An 18,125-nucleotide genomic window follows, 5' to 3' on the forward strand; every position below is an offset into this window, starting at 1 on the left:
AATCAGCCAGGAAAGCTGAAAATTGTGTGGAAGCACCCTCAGGTAGTGTAGATTCAAAGTTGTGAAAATCATGACCCCCAGGGGTAGGGTGGGGCCACATTGGGGGTCGAAGTTTTACATAGGAATATATAGAGTAAATCTTTAAAAATCTTCTTCTCAGGTAGTGCAGATTCAAAGTTGTGAAAATCATGATCCCTGGGGGTAGGGTGGGGCACAATGGAGGGTCGAAGTTTTACATAGGAATATATAGAGTAAATCTTTAAAATTCTTCTTCTCAGAAACTAAACAGCCAGGAAAGCTGAAACTTGTGTTGAAGTATCCGCAGGTAGTGCAGATTCAAAGTTGTGAAAACATGATCCCTTGGGGTAGGGTGAGGCCACATGGGGGGGGGGGGGTGTTAAAGTTTTACAAAGGAATATATAGAGTAAATATTTTAAAATCTTCTTCTCAGAAACTAATCAGCCAGATGATTCTTTATAATTGTTAAGACTTTGGCTCCAGGACAATTCTTCGGCCTCACAAGAAGGTTAAGAGTTTGATGTAGCTTAATATCCCATATATAAACAATTGTAAAGGATCTTTTTGAGGACTGCAATACTCAACATGTGATATGACTATAAAATCATCCTGTTAGAAAAGGGACTTATGATTATAAACATAAGAATATCCAGGGGGGAAAATGGATTTTATTTTTACAGGATCTACATGTATTATTGTACATTGTCCAGATTGTTTGTATTCTGACTTCATTAAGCTGATTTTATCATACCCATTGTTCCTCAGGTGAGCGATGTGGCCCATGGGCCTCTTGTTTTTAGCTCACCTGAGCTGAAAGCTCAAGTGAGCTATTCTGATCACATTTTGTCTGTCGTCCGTCTGTCTGTCCGTAAACTTTTCACATTTTCAACATCTTCTCAAGAACTACTGGGCCAATTTCAACCAAACTTGGCACAAATCATCCTTAGGCAAAGGGGATTCAAAGTTGTGAAAATTAAGGGTCACACCTGTTTTCAAGGAGAGATAAATAGAAATTAATGAAAAATTTCGAGAAATTTTCAAAAATCTTCATCTCAAGAACCAGAAAGCCAGGAAAGCTGAAACTTGTGTGGAAGCATCCTCAGGTAGTGTAGATTCAAAGTTGTGAAATTCATGACCCCCGAGGGTAGGGTGGGGCCACAATGGGGGGTCGAAGTTTTACATAGGAATATATAGAGTAAATCTTTGAAAATCTTCTTCTCAGAAACTAATCAGCCAGGAAAGCTGACACTTGTGTGGAAGCATCCTCAGGTAGTGCAGATTCAAAGTTGTGAAATTCATGATCCCTGGGGGTAGGGTGGGGCCACAATGGGGGGTCGAAGTTTTACATAGGAATATATAGAGTAAATCTTTAAAAATCTTCTTCTCAGAAACTAATCAGCCAGGAAAGCTGAAACTTGTGTGGAAGCATCCTCAGGTAGTGTAGATTCAAAGTTGTGAAATTCATGATCCCTGGGGGTAGGGTGGGGCCACAATGGGGGGTCGAAGTTTTACATAGGAATATATAGAGTAAATCTTTAAAAATCTTCTTCTCAGAAACTAATCAGCCAGGAAAGCTGAAACTTGTGTGGAAGCATCCTCAGGTAGTGTAGATTCAAAGTTGTGAAAATCATGACCCCCAGAGGTAGGGCGGGGCCACAATGGGGGTCGAAGTTTTACATAGGAATATATAGAGTAAATATTTAAAATTCTTCTTCTCAGAAACTAATCAGCCAGGAAAGCTGAAACTTGTGTGGAAGCATCCTCAGGTAGTGTAGATTCAAAGTTGTGAAAATCATGATCCCTGGATGTAGGGTGGGGCCACAATGGGGGGTCGAAGTTTTACAAAGGAATATATAGAGTAAATCTTTGAAAATCTTCTTCTCAAAAAATAATCAGCCAGGAAAGCTGAAACTTGCGTGGAAGCATTCTCAGGTAGTGTAGATTCAAAGTTGTGAAAATCATGACCCCTGGGGGTAGGGTGGGGCCACAATGGGGGGTCGATGTTTTACATAGGAATATATAGAGTAAATATTTAAAATTCTTCTTCTCAGAAACTAATCAGCCAGGAAAGCTGAAACTTGTGTGGAAGCATCCTCAGGTAGTGTAGATTCAAAGTTGTGAAAATCATGACCCCTGGATGTAGGGTGGGGCCACAATGGGGGGTCGAAGTTTTACAAAGGAATATATAGAGTAAATCTTTGAAAATCTTCTTCTCAAAAAATAATCAGCCAGGAAAGCTGAAACTTGCGTGGAAGCATTCTCAGGTAGTGTAGATTCAAAGTTGTGAAAATCATGACCCCTGGGGGTAGGGTGGGGCCACAATGGGGGGTCGATGTTTTACATAGGAATATATAGAGTAAATATTTAAAATTCTTCTTCTCAGAAACTAATCAGCCAGGAAAGCTGAAACTTGTGTGGAAGCATCCTCAGGCAGTGTAGATTCAAAGTTGTAAAAATCATGATCCCTGGGGGTAGGGTGAGGCCACATTGGAGGGGGGGGTGTTAAAGTTTTACATAGAAATATATAGAGTAAATCTTTGAAAATCTTCTTCTCAGAAACTAATCAGCCAGGAAAGCTGAAACTTGTGTTGAAGTATCCTCAGGTAGTGTGGATTCAAAGTTGTGAAAACATGATCCCTGGGGGTAGGGTGAGGCCACATTGGGGGGGGGGGGGGGGGGTTGTTAAAGTTTTACAAAGGAATATATAGAGTAAATCTTTGAAAATCTTCTTCTCAGAAACTAATCAGCCAGGAAAGCTATAACTTATGTGGAAGCATCCTCAGGTAGTGTAGATTCAAAGTTGTGAAAATCATGACCCCCAGGGTTGGGGTGGGGCCACAATGGGGGGTCGAAGTTTTACATAGGAATATATAGAGTAAATATTTAAAAATCTTCTTCTCAGAAACTAATCAGCCAGGAAAGCTGAAACTTGCGCGGAAGTATCCTCAGGTAGTGTGGATTCAAAGTTGTGAAAAAATGATCCCTGGGGGTAGGGTGAGGCCACATTGGGGGGGGGGGTTGTTAAAGTTTTACAAAGGAATATATAGAGTAAATCTTTTAAAATCTTCTTCTCAGAAACTAATCAGCCAGATGATTCTTTATAATTGTTAAGACTTTGGCTCCAGGACAATTCTTCGGCCTCACAAGAAGGTTCAGAGTTTGATGTAGCTTAATATCCCATATATAAACAATTGTAAAGGATCTTTTTGAGGACTGCATACTCAACATGTGATATGACTATAAAATCATCCTGTTAGAAAAGGGACAAATGATTATAAACATAAGAATATCCGGGGGGAAAATGGATTTTATTTTTACAGGATCTACATGTATTATTGTACATTGTCCAGATTGTTTGTATTATGACTTCATTAAGCTGACTTTATCATACCCATTGTTCCTCAGGTGAGCGATGTGGCCCATGGGCCTCTTGTTCAAAGATGAAGTCTGATCTGTTCCTTTATACATTTTTGTAAACAGGGGGTGAATTCATAACTTGTCTTTTGTAGATGGCCATGTTACAGTTCATTTCCAGCGGATTGCCAAAAGTTGCAGTCCCGTCCACCATTCACTGTGATCATTTGATAGAAGCCCAGATTGGAGGAACAGAAGATTTGAAACGAGCTAAGGTATTAAAAGATATGTATATAAAAATGAGTGTATGAAATATTTAATTTTCCATCAGAATTTTGCCTAAATGGAAGAGCCATTACACATTTGACATTTTTCTCTACCGGGGGTATGTGGTTTTGACTTCCAACTCAAAACACATCTATGGTATTTGAGATATAAGGGTTCAAGATATTAAAAATGCACTATTTTTGATTTTTTTTTGCATAGGATTTAAACAAGGAAGTGTATGAATTCTTAGCTACAGCAGGAGCCAAGTATGGAGTGGGATTCTGGAAGCCTGGCAGTGGCATCATACATCAGGTAAGACTTATTAATGAGTGGAAGACAATTCTTCTATTTTCTGTCACTTAACACACTGTGGTTTGTTTGTGTGATTGCCTACACTTAATTGTAGTTGACCAGATGAGATCACAAACAAACCTAGAGAAATAAATTAGAGGCTACAGGTGTAGACTGACGGAGTCACAGTCAGATCTATGTATGATGCCTCAAACATCATCAGTCCTATCATTGCTATTGATTGATCTTGATTCTACAAATTTTGCTTCTTACCATAGTAATTTAAGAATGCCTGCAGTTGAGTTTAAAAACTTGATTGACTTTTATATTTTGTATCCAGATCATTTTGGAAAACTATGCTTTCCCTGGTGCTCTTGTCATTGGAACAGACAGTCACACACCAAATGGAGGTAGATATAATTGCTGTACATGCATATACAAATAAATCAATATAACAAATCTAAAACAACATCCCCCCACCCCCCAAAAAAGCCCAAAGACTAAAAGATTTTGACAAACTCTGGTCTTTATAGGTGGTCTGGGAGGTCTGTGTATTGGAGTAGGTGGAGCCGATGCTGTGGATGTGATGGCTGGACTTCCATGGGAACTTAAATGTCCAAAGGTATATTCAGTGAAGAGTTAATCTTATGCAGAAATAATAAAAGTACATGTACACACGGCTCTGGTATTGTCATCAAAGTGTAAAAGAATTAATAGAAAACCATTTTAGAATCCTTTTAAAAAACTTTTCAGGTTATTGGAGTTAAACTGACAGGTAAACTGAGTGGATGGACCTCTCCCAAAGATGTTATCCTTAAAGTGGCAGGGATCCTTACAGTAAAGGGAGGAACCGGAGCCATTGTGGAATACCATGGCCCAGGGGTTGACTCCATTTCATGCACAGGTAGCTTTAAAATTCATTAAGGTTTACTTGGTTCTTTGGCATTGAAAAGTCTGGATTTTCTCAACAGTTAAAACATTTACATGAACAATATAACACGATAGAAATGTATGTGTAGCTTTAATGAATATGACATGTTTGTTAATTCGTATACTTAAAAACATAGGAATGGGGACCATTTGCAACATGGGAGCTGAAATTGGAGCCACCACTTCCTGCTTCCCGTATAATGGCAGAATGGAGGACTACTTGAGGGCCACCAATAGAGGAGGTAATAAAAATGACCAGGTTTTTGAAGAAATGAAATGTTTCTCTCTACGGAGACAAATGGTCATTAATATGAATATTGGTTGGTATTTACAGAGTTAGCAGACTTGGCAAACAATTACAAAGGTTTCCTGTCACCAGACAAGGATTGCTTCTATGATGAGCTGATAGAAATTGATTTGAGCAAGGTATTATCCAATATAAATGAAATACGTATTCAAGTCATTTATATTTGTCTTCTTTATCAAGTTGTACACCAATACATGAATAATCCTTGTCAAATAATGATACTAGTACTATGAAAGAAATATGTTTTTCTTTAGCTGGAGCCACATGTTAATGGACCTTTTACTCCTGACTTGGCTCATCCAATCTCAAAACTAGGACAGACAGCTAAAGATAGCAGTTGGCCTTTGGATATTAAAGTTGGTAAGGAATGAAGTCATCTACAAGTACTGTTGCTGATTACTAAGACATTATGTTTATTTCTATTTGAGGTGAATGTTTGTTTTGTGTCATATGCATAATTCTTGTACATGTTTGCAAGAATAGCCAGCAAACTGAGCAATTTTATCAAATTTTCTCTCAAAGGTTTGATTGGCAGTTGCACCAACAGTAGTTACGAAGATATGAGTCGATCGGCCAGCATTGCTCGTCAGGCATTAAACAAAGGAGTTAAATCCAAAAGCAAATTTACCATTACACCAGGATCTGAACAAATCAGAGCAACTATTGAAAGAGATGGACAGGTACATGTGTATGTTAATCAGGATGTCTTATTTTATGGATTGAATATATTACATACATTGTAATTACTTAATTAGTCATAACTGGAACTTGAAGTCAAATTTCATTGTAGGCTGAAACACTTAGACAGATTGGTGGAGTTGTTTTAGCTAATGCTTGTGGCCCATGCATTGGACAATGGGATAGAAAAGATGTGGCAAAAGGAGAGAAAAACACCATTGTAACCTCATATAATAGAAATTTCACAGGCAGAAATGATGCTAACCCAGCCACTCATGCATTTGTTACTTCCCCTGAATTAGTGACTGCTCTGTCTATTGCTGGAACATTGGACTTCAACCCAGAAACAGATTCCCTTCTTGCAGCCGATGGTATGCTGTCTACTATAATTTTATCAATCATAAATTTAAAAAAATGCCAAATCAAGTGCTTTTCATTTTTCAGATAATGGTTTAATATACATCTACATATACATGTTGTTGCACTATTGGCATTAATCAAATTCTCTGCAGGTTCCAAGTTTAAATTTGAGACCCCATATGGGGATGAGTTGCCCACCAAGGGATTTGACCCAGGTCAGGACACTTACCAGGCTCCCCCTGCTGATGGCAGTGGTGTGTCTGTCAATGTGGATCCAAACAGCACTCGGCTTCAACTGCTGACACCTTTCGCAAAATGGGACGGAAAAGATATTGAGAATATGCCAGTTCTTATCAAGGTACTAGGCGATAGCACCTTTATATCCCCTCCCTCTCTCTAAGTTCCCTGTCTGTCTGGTTGTCCACGCACTCTTGTCCAGGCCATATCTTTGTAATGAAGAATGACTGGATGTTCCTATTTTCACAGAAATATTACTGTGGACTTTGAAATGTCATCACCTTGACTGAAGGTCATTTAGGCAGGTTCAAGGTCAATACAATAACTAAAAATGTTATCGGTGTGTGTGATGGAATGGAGAAGACATAATGTGTGCTTGCTCACAGTCCTTCAGACTTTTCACAACCCATTATTTCTTTTTTACCTCTCATAATGTACCTCTGGTGTGTAGACAGAAAATAGTAGTGATAGAATAAAAACTTAAAATGCCCTGCCACCCCAAAACAAGTTTAAATAAATGAGTTTTGAATATAAATTGAATTTAATAATTTGTATATTTATTCTAAAGGTGAAAGGAAAATGCACAACAGACCACATCAGTATGGCCGGTTACTGGCTGAAATTCAGAGGACATCTTGACAATATCTCAAACAACCTCCTGATTGGGTAAGATTAATGATATAGCTTCTTTCAACATCAAATTTGATTGAAGAAAAAAAAGGAATACATGACTGAGTAGTTTTGAAAACTGAAGTAAAACACTGAAACCTTTTAGTCAAATCTTTCATCAGAGCTCAGTATAGTTATATAAATATCATTCCGTATTGAAGCACATTATCATTTGACAATTTAGAGCTACAAATATTGAAAATGGAGAAGCAAATAATGTGAAGAATCAACTCAATGGTCAGTTTGGAACAGTCCCAGAAGTTGCCCGGTTTTACAAAGTAAGTTCATGTTTACCATTTAGTGAAGCAAGTAATCATTGTAGTTGTACAATTGTTACTTTGTTCATATCTTTCCAATCTTTTATTTAGGCCAACAATGTTCCATGGTGTGTAATTGGAGATGAGAACTACGGAGAGGGAAGCAGTAGAGAGCATGCTGCTCTAGAGCCCAGACATTTAGGAGGAAGAGCCATTATTGTCAAAAGCTTTGCCAGAATTCATGGTACTTGAGTCTCATGCTTTTTACATTGTCTTATACCAAATGCATATATTCTATTGTGAAATATTGTGCAACATAATTATAATCTTTTCTGTACTTTGTTAAAGTCAATTCAATCTTTGCTGATTTTCAGAGACAAATCTGAAGAAGCAGGGTATGCTTCCTCTGACATTTGCTAATCCTGCTGATTATGACAAGATCCAGCCTTCTGATCGTATCTCTCTCATTGGACTGAAAAACTTGGAACCAGGAAAGGTGAGAAATGAAAATTGCTTTGTTAGACACTCGCAAGAAACATTAAAACAATTTATCATTCGAGAGGGTGGGAGAGAGATGTAGATAGGAGATATTATGGAGAAAAAGATATCTTTCAATTGAGGTTCTATTGCTGTATATGAACTTAATATTTATTGCATTTATTGTGAAATGTAGCACAAATAACAATATTTGAATTTCTTTTGATACAGCCTCTTCAATGCAAAATTACCCACGCCGATGGTGGCTCAGAAACAATTGAGCTTAACCACTCCATGAACGAAGGACAGATTACATGGTTCAGAGCAGGAAGTGCCCTCAACAGAATGGCAGAACTAAAAGCCAGCCAGTGAACTGTGATCTGAGTTTTACTAACTGTACATGTAGATACTGAAGTCAATTTTTAGCAGCATTTTTTGTTGTTTCATGTGATATTGCACAGATGTGGAATTTGTCCTTGACAATGAACTGTGAATGGGACAGATTTGTTTTTAAATTGTCTATTTTGTCATTTTAATTTCCAAATTATAAATTAAATGGTGATTTTGTCATTGTTCTTATTGCTAGAAATAAGTTTGATAAAGGATTGTCAAAAATGGGAAGACTTACTGTAGTACCAACACTTTATTATTAGAATATTTAAAATCATTGTTGAGTACAAGTTCTGACAGTTATGTCCCCTCACACTGAGGTAATGGTAGAGTCACTCATACGAAAACATTTGTACAACATACCAGTACATGCAATCATGGCAGATATTTAATTTTGACCTACATAAATTCCTTTGACCTTGTGAATGACATTTTAACTGTCAAAAATTAAGCCGTTTAATGGTCCTCCAAACACCTGGGGAAAGATCTGCATACAAGCCCATTCTTCTAAATTACCGGTACTTAATGACATGAACTTTTAACATGTGTTCGACTTAAAAATAACCCCTTATAAATTCAATTTGGGTGAGAAAAAATAATTTTTAACCGGGTTTTCCAATGGAAAAGTCCAGTTATTACATATAAATGGTGAAAATGGCAGGCGGGCGGCTACCGGGAGGATACCCTTGTACGGATAACTCCTCCTACAGTTTTCAAGATAAGAAGTTGTTCTTTTGCAGATCAATTGTACATACATCAGAGGTGTGCATACTGCTAGGATTTTGATTTCGTTATAACCCTAAAATTTTGCAAAGATTTGTTAAGAATTTTACCGGGGACTCAAAAAACTTCGCTATATCCAAGAGTTCACTATATCCATGTTTGTACTAAACAAGTTTTACTGTATACAGTTTTCATGATTTATGAGTATGGTGTACTAAATCCAATGGTTCTAAGGAATTCACAATAACCGAGTCTTACTGTACATGTGTTAAATGAAGAGAAAAATCCAACAATTATTTTAACATTTTATTTCTAGAAACTGTCATATTTTTATAAAACTTCATAGAATTTTAACAAATGTAAAAACAACAAAACTAAAGGCATTAAAAAACAGCTATACATAGAACAGTACATGTATGCAATGGAACAAAAAGTGAAATTACTTGCACATAATATATGTAAGTATCTCTTAACAATCGACAAATGTCAAATCTACCTGGTCTCTTCATTTTGCAGGAGCTACCTATGAAGTACTATGTATATAACAAGCACTGACATAGAAAAGAATACCATGTACATCGTTTTCAGGTGCATGTACTATTTACAGTTTAAAGCTTTAAGCAATCTACAGTGTTTGTTAACTAAACATTACATTTTTCCATTCGTGATATCTTGTTTACCGAATGTTGGTAATATTCTGCATACATGCAGCATCACAACAGGATTTTTCTTTTCTTTCGTCAGTCAAAGCAGCTTTTTCAAGACGTACTTGGTATTGCACAGAACAATCAATAAAATGAAGTTTAAAAATGTGGTAGACAAACTTTGCTTGCAAACAGTTCTGAGACCACAGTAATCCATAGAGCAAGGACAAAAAAGATATAGGAAATGCCAACTTGATAGTTATTGGGAAGCTGGTAGGGTTCACCTCCGATCTGTTCCATGTTAAATCCGATTGGAAAAATTACTGCAGCCAGGCAAAACAAAATGACTGAAAATAGATAAATTAGTTTGATGAAAGAGGAAAACATTAAAGAAATGAAATTGGTTTGATGAAAGAGGAAAACCTTAAAGATATGAAACTATTGTTTGTTCTTATTAATGGTATTAATAAATCGGGTTTTAAATCTTGCTACTAAAAAGTACTTACTTGCAACAAATCCTAGCCACCTGGCATGCTTCATAACTCTGTATTTCCAGTGGGAGAGGATCAGTAGTCCGATAGTTGAGGTCACACTGAGAATGCCCAGTATAATACAGGCAAATGTCAGCAGCCATTCTGTTCTCTGGGGGACAGGAGTAAAGCACATTTCACTCTGCTGGCCACTATAAATCTCCAAACACGACTGCAACAGTCCAATATATGTACGACCTAAATACAAAACAACTCCATGAGACCATGACTAAAGAACTGTAATAAATTAAAAAAATTTAGTAAAATGAATTTGCGAACAATTTTTCATATATGGACCTTTGGTATTGAAAAGCTCATTACATCCGGCCATGTTTATGGCAAGAGTTTGCCTATTTTCTTTAGAGAAGTGAGTTTGCCTAAAATGTAGTTTAACAGATGAAAACATTAGTCAATGAATCATTAACTATTATCAACAAATTGTTAACTATAGTTTACCTTTTGTAAACTGTAGTTAACAGTAAACTATAGTTAATAATGGATAAGACTAGTTTATTATCTGTGAAACTTTAATTTATGCCGTTAATTTATATTTCACATCTGTAAACCATAATTAACACAATCACCTATGTTTCAGAAGTGTTAACTATAATTAACACTGCAAATAATTCTGATAAATATAATTTCACGATTGTAAAAGCTATGATTAACAACTCTTAACTTTAGTTTTTGATTGTTAATTTTTGTTTTCAGATGTGAATCTATATTTACCAGTATCGGAAAAATCTATTGTTAACGTTATTTGAAGACAAAAAAATTTAGATTATCATTGGTAAACTATAGTTTACCATCATTAAAAATATTGTTTTACAGATGAAAATTATAGGTAACGAATGGTTAACTAGTTGGCTGTTCGTAAACTACACTTTATGGTTGATAAACCTAATTCATCAACTAAGAAATGTTTAGGTCTTTTTGTAAATTTAGCATGCCATACATAAACTTAGATTATCATTGGTAATTTATAGTTTACAATTGTTAAATATGGTTTTAGAGATGAAAACTAAATTTAACAAATCGTTAACTATATTTAACTTGATCAGCTATGTTTCAGAAGTGTAAAACTATAATTTACATTGAAAACAACTATTTGCGATTGCAAAACATAGTTTATCTGATTAACATAGTTTTACAATTGTAAAACTATAATTAACAACTCTCAACTATAGTTAACGAATGTAAATCATAGTTGACAGATGTGAATTTATATCTATCAGCAAACTATTGTGAACTTCATTGCAGACAGATATACTTAGATTATCAATCATAAACTATAGTTTACAACTGTTATAGTTTTTCAGATGAAAACTATAGTTACCATTTGTTAACTATAGTTTGCAGTTGGTAAACTATAGTTAACAGACTGCTGTATGTTTAGCTCATTTCTGTAAATTTGACCTGCCAAAGATATATAAACACATCTGTTTAATATCTATGATTTACATACCCGGTACATATTACTATGATGAAGAGTTGTTAATCATAGTTTCACAAAATCATGAAACTATATATTAATATTTATCAGATAAACTGTAAGTTTATCAATTGCAAATCATTGTTTTTAGGGTTCATTTAAAGTTTACACTATAACATAGTTACTGCGTTAACTTTGGTTTACAGATGTTAAGATAGATTAAAGGTGCTTACTACAGTTTATTGGTGATAAACCTGGTATATTAACTGTTAAACTATGTTTATCAACTGTTAACTATAATTTACAAAACATAAACAATAAGTTCACAATCATTTATTAAAAACGAATAAAAATAATCAACACATTCGTGATAAATACAATGATAAAAAAGCAACATATAAAGCCTATCCAATAAAGTTAAAATTATAATGAGTATTTTACATTTTTATGCTGATCAAATTAAAAAAAAAAGTTATCGGTTAATCAAAGTTTAATTACCCCCAATATCAGAAACAATCCATCTTGGCATTGCCAAACTTGCAACTGCAAACACGTCTGCTGTGAGGAACAAAGCGCTGGAAATGATACTCAATCTATCCATTTTGACTTCAGGATCCCCTGCAGTTTGTTTTTCAGGGTTGTTGGGTATTTGATAATTCGTACCAGGATGAAAACTTTCAAGGTTACACGAACGACGTGTCTATTATAAACGAAATGGGCATGCGGTGACCACGGAGTAATTTACATAATTTTGAGACAATTTTAAATTAACAACTTATGAAGATTAGTAAGATACTTTCTTGACTATTTCAGGTAATTTGTCAAGCATTCCTTGTTGTGCTTGGCTAATCAGATTATTATATAGTGTATGACTATGATCATGGTAGGTCGTATGTAAACATTACAGTACAGTGATTACAAAAACCAGTGATCCTTGTTACATAGCAAAGTTCATGTATGTTTATCTAATCATGTTTTAAGGGAAAACATCCAAATTATTGTTTATTATTGGTAATTGTTTCTTTGATGTTGCATCACATTTTTGTTCCATTGAAAATATCAAAGAGACATGCATTTGTTTTTATAAAATAATTATAATTTGTCAAAAAATTGAAGTGTAAATGAATATCGGTACTGGTGTGCGACCAGTTCTCGCTGAATACTTTCTTGCCAGTGCATTGTTACGTCATTTTTTGTAAATGATTTGATGTGTTGATAAAATAATGTAACAATGCACTGGCTAAAAATGATACTTGTCGAGAACTGGTCGCACGCACACCAGTATCAGTATGGGTTCTCTAGAGTGTGAGTACTTGTAATGATCTTATAACATAGCTGGTAAAACTTTTCAAAGACAAACTGTGTCCTAATTAAGGGTATGGGTTCTCCAGAGTTTAAGTCCATAGAGATATTGTACCAGGGTATACATATGAGTTCTCAAAAGTATAAGAAATTGGACCCTACATGGGTATAGGTTTTTCAGTTTCTGTATTCAGGGTACAAGTTCTCTTTGGTACTGTATACAGGGAGATATTCATCCCATTTTAATTTTGGCCCTTTTATCCTTCCTGTTAGCAGGCAAATTTAAAACTGGGCAAATTCAACGTATCTTTTCAACAACTGTACAAATTAGATATCTAAATGTGTCCAGGCAAAATTAAGATGGGAAGTAACTGTTTGCAAGTGTAGAAGTGCAAAAAAAAAAAAAACCCAAGGGACAAAAAATAAGTCTACTCTGTAATTGTAGGTGTTCTAGGCTCAATGCCTTGTTCAGCCACTGTTTTAATTAATAAATTTAGTATTGTTGTTTTGCAGACAAGATGTGGAGAAGTGTGTTGAAGAGCTTGCTGGTTTTGGCTGGGACCACTGTGGCAGTCCCCTATGTTATTACCTCGGTCAGCAGTGTACTGTATGGCTGGGGTGAAAGGAAGAACAAAGTCCGCAGAACGCTCAGCCCCTTCAAAGTGATAGCATTTAGTTACACTCTCCTTCAGATGATGCAGATCAAACTGAGATATATACCTTTATATATACAGTGGAAACGGTTTTACAGCTTTGCAAAACCATCACAAGTTCTAAAGGTATATTTTTTAAATCAGGGAAAGGTAAACATCTTCAGTGACTAGTTCAGTAACTAGATGATAGATAATTAAGTCTGTTAAATTATACCATGTGGGGTATATAAATATCAAGATGTACCTTGTATCCATATGTATATCATTATTTTGCAAATTTTCAACTGTCTTAAAACCATTGATAAACATGTACATGAACCCTACAGTGATTGGGAAGGCCAAAAATGTCTGTGGGACTATGGCCCCACAGTTATTAATTTTATGGGCCATTTTCATAATGAAAGGGCCATCTATTTATTCATTGGGGCCATTTTGTAAAATTGAAATCATCAAGGACCAACCTAGAGCAAAACAACTTCTATAAAATTTAAAAACTTAACCAACTGGTTAAATTTCATTTATTTGATGTGTTTATACATTTCACTGATGCAATTTTTTGTTATGGTGTTTGCTTAATGATAAATAAAATATTTCTCTGTACTTCTGTGTTTTTTGGAGGTATTAGTCAAACCCTTTGACCCAATTATTACCGTTATGTAGAGAATCTTTCAAACTTTGAAGATAACTGTAGGGAACGGTTTTTCTCATTATTTAAACATTAATTTTGCGAGTTATTAAATAATTACAAGTTACAACTAATTGTAGTATCGACACTTAAATAAATAAACATCGGTTGTAATTTTCAATGCAGTGTGGTTGCATCACCCGTATTTATAACCCCTACAGTAACGATAAGCATGGTGAGACAGTCGTGAGTTTTAATAATCACAACAGGGATTAATTGAGGCTGTGAAAACGCCTTTTCAATTAGATAATCATCATTTTACTGCATTTGGGGTTAGTTTACATAATTGAGAACTCAGAATACTGGGCGACTTCAACTTCTCTTTCGGAGGAAATTCTGGAATAATCTGCCACGCATAAAGAGTGGAAACGTTTTTATTGGTTGTTTATTTCTGTTTTACCAAACACGACCAATGAAATTTGATGTTTTAAAACAAATGTATTAAAAGACGATTAGCTAAGTCGTACAGAGTAAATTTCCAGCGGACATCGCTAAAACTTTTATAACCGATGAGAAATTTGAATGCGCACTTCGGCGCGTAGAGTAATTGATTTAATGCGCCATTTTTCTCTTAAATGCGACTATGGCGCGTGGCGCAGGTCCTTCCCAATCACTGACCCTAAGTGATGTACTACATTGTACAACAAAACATAATGGTATGGATTTCTTGTAGAACTTATCTTATGGAAGGCATGAGGAGACTCTAGACTTGTATTTGCCACAGACAAGAAAAGGAAATGATAACATTCCTGTGGTTATTTTTGTATCTGGGGGAGCCTGGTCCATGAAAAATAAAGAAATGTATGGACTTCTGTGTTCGGAGATGGCCAATAAACTTCAAGTTGTTGTCTGTTGTCCCAACTATTCTGCTTACCCTAAGGTAAAATTATAATTGATTGGATGCTTGAAGTAAATCATTTGCACTTTCCATCCCTGTATACATGGCTTAAAGCAAAATCATATTTCTTGGACCTGGGTGTTCATTGTAATTTCAAAATAACTACTGTTACATACTTGTACCATGCTTCTGTAAACTGATAAGGGTCTGTTTTAGGGCTATGTGGATGACATGATTCAGGATGTGGTGGATTGTTTATGCTGGATCAATGAGAATGTAGGAGACTATGGTGGAGACAAGGTAAGCAGCAGATTAATTGTTCGCCGTGTTCTACAAGTTATTACTTTGAATATTGAAGGTGTTCATGTGGTACGTATCTAATTTTTTTTTCCTGTAGGATCAACTAATGTTGATAGGCCATTCATCTGGTGCTCACCTTTGTATTATGGCAATCATGGAGCTACTGCACGACGACATTTTGAATGTAGAGGACCTGCCAATTTCTGAATCAGTGGCTCCCCAGATTCACTTTGAAGAGTCTCACTATAAAAGGGAGGAATCAAATGGACATAATCTGGATGGAAGCTCTGGATCTTCAGGCTCCTTCTGTGTGTTAAATGATAATGGGGAGAAGAAAGACAGCTTGGAAGCCAGCAACACCAGTAGTACGTACGAAATGTTAAAGAAGCCTGAAGCAGATGTTATGGAAGAATCTGTTGCTGCAGGTTATGTGAAACCAATGATGGACAGTGACATTGAAAAAGTAGAGGTAGGGAAGGGTGAAAGTGCTAAACAAGGGGAGCTAAGTGAAAGTAAACCGTCCACTGAAGACTCTAATGTTGAAAGGAGACCTGCAGAATCAGAGGAGGAAGAAGTGGGCAGCGAGCATGATTCTGTCATTACAGTTAGGTCCAATGACAGACAAAGGACACTGGTAGATATTGGGAAATCTGTCAAGGCTGTTATAGGCAAGTTACATATACTTGTACCTTATAACCACTAGTGCCAGTTATCTGTGGATAAAGGACTATGTGTAGCTAACCAGCTTTTATTTCTGTTGGAGAAAATTTCATGTTTCACGAGAGCCTCATCATACTGTGGTTTCACTAATATTCAATGAATACCAATTTTCATGGATTTCGTTATTAAGTTGATCCATGAAATTTAGTGTTCATTGAAGTGCAATTTCTATTAAGATTTTGTACTGATAGGGTTATTGGCCACGAATTTACGTAACCTTGAAACTGTGATTTTCACTTTATCCACGAAAATTGATACCCTTGAATATTAATGAAACCACAGTATTTATTCTCATGAACCAGTCCCCGACTTCTTTTGTATTTGTTAAAATGGTAAACATAGGCTTGGTCACCTAAATCACTGGTAAATCATTCAAGAACTTATGATGATAAGTAAAGTTGGTTTACAGAAAATTTCCACAAAGCAACAGTAATTCATTCAACTTGTACAAGATTTATTGTTTAAAAAGTTTTTTAGGTGTAGCTGAAGAATTCCATGTAGGAAATTTTTATTAGCATTTTCCTAGAGCATAGATTTATTGGTTGATACAAAATAATTCTACATTCTAGGTTTAGCTGGAGTATACCATATAGGGGACCATTATGAACACGAGACATCCCGGGGTGTTGAAGATGTGTCCTGTATGGCTAGAGTCATGTATGGAGAGAGCCATTTCGACAGATTTTCACCAACCAGATTGTGCCATTCACTCTCCCGAGGAGTCAGGTACATGAATAGTGGCATCCTTTTGTGTAAAATAAAAAATTATTTTTTAATTTGTTGTTTTAATATGCTGTTGGCCAACTCTTCTTTTATATTACGCCCATCATACCTAGTAATGCTCAATGGGATAATATCAAAATATCTGTAAGAATTGAGATGACTATAAAGTCACTTAAGCTTTAGAAAGAAAGAAGTTAATGTTATCATTAATAACATCCAGTTTGTAGAACTCATCTCATAGCATCAGTTTTCATTGTCCTGCTCCGAGAAATATGAAATGAATTTTCTTAGTCTTCATATTTTCAATGTACATGTACATGTATACTAAATATACTGGTATGTGAAAGTTACTCAAGTAGCATTGTCACAAGCCACAGTCAGGAGTCTGCATTGCTCTGTACCTGTAGCTATTTTATATAAAGTGCTATTGGATAATCAAAGATCATATCAAAGGTCAATCTCTAACTTTGCTTTACTCCCATAGCTCAATAATCAAACAAGTTACAGGATATTCTGATCTCATGAAATTTTTGCAGATTGGGGAGGAATGAACATATTATTGGCCATGATTCGCATTGATGCAGAGAATAATACAAGAACATAAATTGTTTTTGGAGATTCATACTTAATTTCAAATTTATAATTTAATTACAGATTACCAAAGATTGTATTGCTTCATGGAACAAAAGACTACGTTGTACCAGAGTCCTCCAGCGTTAAGTTTTGTGATGTACTGAGAGACCTTTATGTAGATGTTGCACTACATATCATACCAGACTGTGATCACTATGAAATATGTCTAGATTTGATGAAATCTAATCGTAAATTTTATCAACCAGTTATGGGCGTTATTTTACAAACAGCAAAATCTGTTCTTTCAGACAAGTGATACATGTAACAACAACCATTTTTTTTATAACTTACAATTTCTGCTGATTGTTTTTCAAACCATTATTTCTAAAAATACGCTTAGATTGAATGGTCTTCTTTCATGTTATATTTCTGAAAGAAGAATTGTCTCAATTAAAATTGTTGTGTAATTCCATGTTCTTTGTTCCAATATGTTCATGATGTACCTGGTACTAGGTACTTTGCTTTGTTTTGAAAATTCTATTTGACCTTCTTTTATCATGATGAAAAACAGTGATTGTAGGGGAGGTACATTGTACTTTCTATTATTAATAAAATTGTACTAAAGAAAAACATTGTGTATTGTATAAAATTGATATAATTTTGTTGCCTTCCTATTTTTTCTTGATATCCCAGTAATTAAGTAGTACCAATGTTAAAGTGTGACACTCTGTAAAACACTGTTAGGCTTGGAAAACATTTCCAGGGAT

General features: G+C 35.4%; 3 protein-coding genes across 5 annotated transcripts in view; 2 read left to right on the top strand and 1 right to left on the bottom strand.

The window, feature by feature from the left end:
• The window catches only part of LOC128164693 (aconitate hydratase, mitochondrial-like), a 12,921-nt gene extending 4,506 nt beyond the window's left edge, over positions 1–8,415 (top strand). The window contains exons 6-21 of the mRNA XM_052828676.1: positions 3,528–3,647; positions 3,859–3,951; positions 4,271–4,340; positions 4,464–4,552; positions 4,684–4,834; positions 4,998–5,102; positions 5,195–5,286; positions 5,422–5,527; positions 5,690–5,847; positions 5,958–6,216; positions 6,358–6,563; positions 7,011–7,108; positions 7,296–7,389; positions 7,480–7,612; positions 7,743–7,864; positions 8,077–8,415. Of these exons, the coding sequence (XP_052684636.1) occupies positions 3,528–3,647; positions 3,859–3,951; positions 4,271–4,340; positions 4,464–4,552; positions 4,684–4,834; positions 4,998–5,102; positions 5,195–5,286; positions 5,422–5,527; positions 5,690–5,847; positions 5,958–6,216; positions 6,358–6,563; positions 7,011–7,108; positions 7,296–7,389; positions 7,480–7,612; positions 7,743–7,864; positions 8,077–8,217 (2,037 nt within the window). The 3' untranslated portion in view covers positions 8,218–8,415. The remainder of the gene's footprint in view (positions 1–3,527; positions 3,648–3,858; positions 3,952–4,270; positions 4,341–4,463; positions 4,553–4,683; positions 4,835–4,997; positions 5,103–5,194; positions 5,287–5,421; positions 5,528–5,689; positions 5,848–5,957; positions 6,217–6,357; positions 6,564–7,010; positions 7,109–7,295; positions 7,390–7,479; positions 7,613–7,742; positions 7,865–8,076) is intronic.
• An 835-nt stretch (positions 8,416–9,250) lies between these two features.
• On the bottom strand, positions 9,251–12,220 carry LOC128164697 (modulator of smoothened protein-like). Of its 2 annotated transcripts, XM_052828685.1 has the most exons (4): positions 12,063–12,199; positions 10,430–10,509; positions 10,109–10,330; positions 9,251–9,949 (listed from the first exon to the last, which is right to left on the bottom strand). In XM_052828685.1, exons 2-4 carry the CDS (start codon positions 10,461–10,463, stop codon positions 9,762–9,764), a joined length of 444 nt encoding a protein of 147 aa, XP_052684645.1. In that variant the 5' UTR covers positions 10,464–10,509; positions 12,063–12,199; the 3' UTR covers positions 9,251–9,761. The 2 variants fall into 2 exon arrangements, with proteins under 2 accessions (XP_052684645.1, XP_052684644.1); XM_052828684.1 differs by lacking the exon at positions 10,430–10,509 and having other exon boundaries at positions 12,063–12,220.
• Positions 12,221–12,232: 12 nt separating this feature from the next.
• LOC128164694 (uncharacterized) lies at positions 12,233–18,018 on the top strand. 2 transcript variants are annotated; one of them, XM_052828677.1, is made up of 7 exons: positions 12,233–12,351; positions 13,380–13,645; positions 14,878–15,084; positions 15,259–15,342; positions 15,440–16,010; positions 16,632–16,788; positions 17,440–18,018. In XM_052828677.1, the coding sequence occupies exons 1-7, from the start codon at positions 12,342–12,344 to the stop codon at positions 17,672–17,674; spliced, it is 1,530 nt and encodes a 509-aa protein (XP_052684637.1). In that variant the 5' UTR covers positions 12,233–12,341; the 3' UTR covers positions 17,675–18,018. The 2 variants fall into 2 exon arrangements, with proteins under 2 accessions (XP_052684637.1, XP_052684638.1); XM_052828678.1 differs by having other exon boundaries at positions 12,238–12,377.
• Positions 18,019–18,125: the final 107 nt, after the last annotated feature.

This window comes from Crassostrea angulata, chromosome 10 (assembly GCF_025612915.1).
Source record: "Crassostrea angulata isolate pt1a10 chromosome 10, ASM2561291v2, whole genome shotgun sequence".
NCBI classification, from domain to species: domain Eukaryota; kingdom Metazoa; phylum Mollusca; class Bivalvia; order Ostreida; family Ostreidae; genus Magallana; species Magallana angulata.